Source organism: Montipora foliosa, chromosome 4 (genome assembly GCF_036669935.1).
Source record: "Montipora foliosa isolate CH-2021 chromosome 4, ASM3666993v2, whole genome shotgun sequence".
Lineage (NCBI taxonomy): Eukaryota > Metazoa > Cnidaria > Anthozoa > Scleractinia > Acroporidae > Montipora > Montipora foliosa.
In genome coordinates, this window is record NC_090872.1 from 18,332,580 (window position 1) to 18,337,579 (window position 5,000).

General features: G+C 40.8%; 1 protein-coding gene across 1 annotated transcript in view; it reads left to right on the forward strand.

The window, feature by feature from the left end:
* LOC138000143 (uncharacterized) overlaps window positions 1-4,754 on the forward strand; it is a 6,187-nt gene extending 1,433 nt beyond the window's left edge. Inside the window, exon 2 of the mRNA XM_068846341.1 lies at window positions 2,823-4,754. Coding sequence (XP_068702442.1) covers window positions 2,849-3,766 — 918 coding nt within the window. The 5' untranslated portion in view covers window positions 2,823-2,848 and the 3' untranslated portion in view covers window positions 3,767-4,754. The remainder of the gene's footprint in view (window positions 1-2,822) is intronic.
* The last annotated feature ends 246 nt before the right edge of the window (window positions 4,755-5,000 follow it).

Genomic DNA, 5,000 nt, shown 5'->3' on the forward strand with positions numbered 1-5,000 from the left:
GTGCCAGCCGGTAGCTTCTGTGTCAGTCAATCGCATGTTGTTGGTAAATCAAGTGAAACGGCCGAGTAAGGTCTCAATCGTGGGACAATACAAGATTGACTCAACGAGAGAGAGGCTCAAGTGACTCAAAAGCAAGAGAGGACGAAATAAGAGAACGAATCCCCAATAAATGGTCCTCTTCGCCCAATGATCGGTTTTTTCTAACTTTACTTTTTTAGGGAGGCACCTGATTGCATGGCCAGTTGTAATGACGTAATGAAAAATTGAAATATGCTCGGCATTGGGAACGAGAACATAAAATAGCTTTTCGAAACTAACAATAGATTTTCAGAAAAAGCTATGATTGGCATGGGGATCCGTTCTCGTACCTTAAAAGGGACAGCTAGTAGCAAGGAGCCGCGGAAAACGGAAAACTGAGACATCATGTTTATTCCAAGCTGAGTTTTGATGCATCTTCTCTCGAGCTGTACGTGGGCTCAGCGTTTCAGTGTGAAAGTGAGTGCTGTCGTGGAAACTGGGAGCAGTGACTGGTATTTTTTTAAAAACAGCTGCACATTTTTGAAGCAAGAGGGTACCGGAAATGTGCGTGAAAGTATTAAAAAAGCGAAGAAAGGTGTGCATATCTTTAGCCAGTGTGGCAGGCGTTACTATTTTATAAGCAACGGGATAATTTCAAAACAATGGCATGTCAGTTCATTCTTTGAATTTAAACTTCTGTTCTTCTGAAAATTCTGGCTCCTTTTCAGCAAAAGGGTTACCTTTTGAGAAATGCTGAGCGTAGCTGAGCAAACGTCAATTTAAATTATCGTCGTGCTTGAGAATGGATTGTTTAGTAGAGCGCGCGATTGTTAATATCAAGAATAGGCTGCTGCCTCGCTAAGGCTCGCCAGCAATTATTAAGAGATATTTGAGCGGATGACCTTTCCAAAGATTGTCACTTCGTGGAATATTAGCGACGAATAACAACAATGGTTCCGTCACGCAACGGACGTTTTTTAAGTTTATATGAACCGTTTCACCTTTTTTACCGTTCCTTTCATATACTTTTTGTCCTACCTCGACCTTATGTCTAGAAATGCTAGTAATTAGATGCATTTCAAATTTTTATATCCACCACAAAGTGTCCCTTCAAGTCAATGCAGTTGCTACCTATTTCTAGCAATGAGGTGAGTGTAAGGTTTAACGTTCTAGCCCAGGTTATTCGAGGCATGATCAGTGCTAACCATCGTTAAGGGCCCACTGACGTATTTTTTGGGGTGCGTTGCTAAGGATGTAATGGTTAAGTAATTTGAGAGAATTTGGCATTATTTTGGTTAGTTTCCAACTTTTGTAAGCCAATGACCCTAAATATGACGTCATCCGCCGATGGTCACGTGATCAATAAAAGAAAACTCTAAATTTGTCACCGTGCTACGCAATTTGGGTATTTAATCGATGGTTTGATAATTTGTATTCGTTTTTGCATCCAGCCAAGCATGGTTTTCTTTTTATTTTGAAAAATGTTCTTTTTGAAGACGATAACGATACTGAAATACCCATAACTTTTTCAAAAAAGATTATTTTAAAAAATCAATGCTTAGCTATATTCTGTATTTGGGGATGAAACGTGCCATATAAAAAAAAAATTAATTCAATTTAAAACCGCCGGAAATTTAGCTTTTTCCTCAAACCGGAAGTCAGTTCGTTTACGCATGCGCAGTTGATCTGAGAACGAGCGCGAGGAAGGGCGAGGAAAAACCTTCGATGGAAACAACAGTTTGTGCAGTGACTTTTGCTTGTGAGTGGGTTTTCTTGTCAGCTCATGATATGATGACGTCAGTTACCGGAAGTAAAATTTCCCTTCCTTAGCAACGCGCGAAAAATCCGTCTGTAGGCCCTTAAATACCATTAGGAAACCTTTTGGTTCTCTCTTAACCAACGGTTAGCGCTAACCACGCCTCGAGCAACTGGCCCCAGACACGACATAGTTTTGATGAAGTTGGGGAGACGATCAAGGGGACACTTTGTGACGCTTATTGAAAGCTGCGTGCATCTAATTACATCTCTGACTTCAAACTGACATTGGACATTTCGTTACAATTACACGACGCAATATCCCATGTTAATATTGACAAGCTTACCGCTCTGAAAAGAATAAAAACAGGCAGAATTACAGCTTTAGTTCAACAAGAAATAGCGTTTCTAAGCTATGCTGATCTACAGTATTTTCGTCTAAGAACCCCGTTGAACACGGTTAACTTTCAATTGTTTTGCTGGGTACTACTATTTCAATACTTTAAAAAGTCGATTTTTCGGGAGGTTGTCTCGTTAGTTTAGTGGATATCGGAAACTGCAGGGTGAAGCCATCGATCCAGGTTCAACTCTTTGCTTCGCCTATTGTGAATCTTCTCAGCTTGTTTAAAATCTTTGTTTCGTTGAAGTAGATTTGAAGTCTAAAGTAGTCTGTACGTCGTATAAGTTGAATAAAAAGTGAAATGTCAGTTTGAGGGATGGAAAGAAGAGATTGGTATGAAAGGAGAAACCTTAAATAACAATGACCACAACCAGGTTTTCTGAGCCTGCGAGACTGAGCACCCCAGGGAACCATTGTTTTAACGAAAACCGCTGGTCAGCAACCTGGTTCTGGTCATTGCTGTCTAAGGTCATCCGTATGAAAGACGCAAAAATTAACTCGTGAGTGATGTGGCTCTAAATCGTTTATAGACTACTCCGTTTTGTTTCAATCTGTGCCTCATTTGAGGTTAAATTCGGGAGACCGCCATACCGGTCTGCCATTTTTGTATCGCCTCTGGTCTCAATGTAATCACCATTATACTTTGCAGCTTATTGCCTGAACCCTGTAGAGAACATGGATTCGTCCCCACTTCTCAAATTCACAGACCTGCTGTCTTCACATGGGGAAAATTGCTCAGATGAGATGTGTATATTGCCACAGTGCGTTAACTGGAAGCTTGAGCTCGCCAAGGGTTCTAACAAACCACCAAATCACATCAAGAGCAATCGGAGTCCAATCGGTTGCCATGACGGCAAGTGCGCTAATGAAGAGTTTCCTTGCAAAGTTGAAACTAGCAGGGAAACTGCTGTGTTGAAGCAGCTGGTGGAAGATCTGATGGAACTTGAAGCAAATAATTTTCCGAGTTGTTTCGAAGAGAGTTTTAGTGACAAGGCCTCACAGGATGGCTTTCCGGAATTCAATAAGGATGGTTTTCCAATATCGTGGAATCCCCAAAGAGACCAGCACCAACTACCCATTGAAGTGACGACAAATAACGGAGAAGTGAGGATGCCCTGCAGGGTAGGACAGGGCATGCGCAGTGAGGTTCCGCTTCAATCAAACACCTGCGTACTCAAGGGGCACAGAGTCGCACAGTTTCCAGCTAAAACAGAGATGTTGATTACCGCGCGAATGAAAAGTCAAAGGCAGGAAATTGGCGACGACAAAGCACCAGGGAATTACCTTGAATTAGGTTCCCTGGCTCCTGAGTTGGAGACTTTCATTCCAATTGATCTTTATTTGAATCCATCAGGGATGACAGAGAATACTGCGGCTGAAAATGTGGAGAAAAAACCTTGCCCGAAGGAGAGAGAGCCTATAGAAGAAGCGGCCAAAGCAAAACACAGTAATATCAAAAAGCTGTTTGGAATTTTGGCCGAAATACTGGGGTTGTTTGAGGGACATCATTTCTCGGAAGATCTCGAGGCGTTTTCTGTTGAAGTTTTACAAAGAGCGCTGGCAGAGCTCCGGGGAGCAATTCGCTCTTTATGAACTCAAGATATCAAAGGACAAACTGAATTTGCTCATTTGAAACAAAGTGGTTTCAAAGTGTGGCTATTAAGACCTGGAAGACCGGAAACTAAGGAGTCTTAACTGGCTTTAACTAGCAGGAAATTCCCGGGGATTTTTCGGGTGGGAAGTGACCCACTACGGTTTGAACCCAGGAGTCGTACGATCGTCCCGTGAGTGTAGTCCTGAGAGGGACTGTTTAGGAGGATTTACTTTATCGCATGGAACGTTCAGTCCGAGCATTCCTTGAAATTTTATCAATCCTAAAGCATATCTGTTGTAGTTTAATTTTGCTTTTGGTTTGAAATTTTTTTTTCAAACCAGTTCTTTAAGGACGTTCGCGCCAATTGTTTCTGCGCAACCTTACTGCGCACGCAAATGCACACGCCACGTCATACACGAGCGCGCGCGCTAAGTAATAAAATGAGAAATGATAGGACAAAAGGCCATTGCTATAGCTTTGCCTGGATTTAACGGTCTTGGACGTTCGGTGACCCATATTTTTCTTTCCAGAAACGGATTTCATTTACAATTATCTCCACGTTGTCCAAAAATGAACGAAAAATCAATGTGGGAAGTTAAAAAATTTCAAGAAAAAATCAATGTTGAAAAATTTTCGCGCGAACGTCCTTAACTGGCCTAATTTGAACATTTTTGGATATCCTTCTGTAATTAATTTTATGGAGTGTGTATAAAATAAACTAGAGAAATCATTTTAAGATTATTTTGACGGATTGTTGTCTCTGATGCTATCAAATACAATGATAATTATTTATGCATGTGAGCAAAAATTTTTAGTGTCTATAAGGGTTAAATGCTCAGTTAGGGATAAGCTCTCAATTAGGTTTACTCACTTATTTGAAACAGCATTTCAGGAGGTGTATGACAACTGTAGACTGTCTACAAATAGCGCTTGTAAACAGTGTTTTAAAAGTCTAAGCACCCATATTAAAACGGTTATCTAGAACAACCGTTGTCTTGGTTCTTGGGTTAAGATGATATTGGTTCATGGTTGGTGGAAGTAAAGCATTCTTTCACATATAGGACAAAAGAAGTTTACTTTGCAAAGAAGCTGCAATGCTGTGTCAGTGGGGGAGTGAAATAAAGAAAAGGGTTTACAAGCTGAATGTAAAGGAAACGTCTTTGAAATAATCGATTTAGTAGCACTGCACAGGTTTAATGTTGTAGGAGAAGTAAGTCATTGGACTTCTCCAAA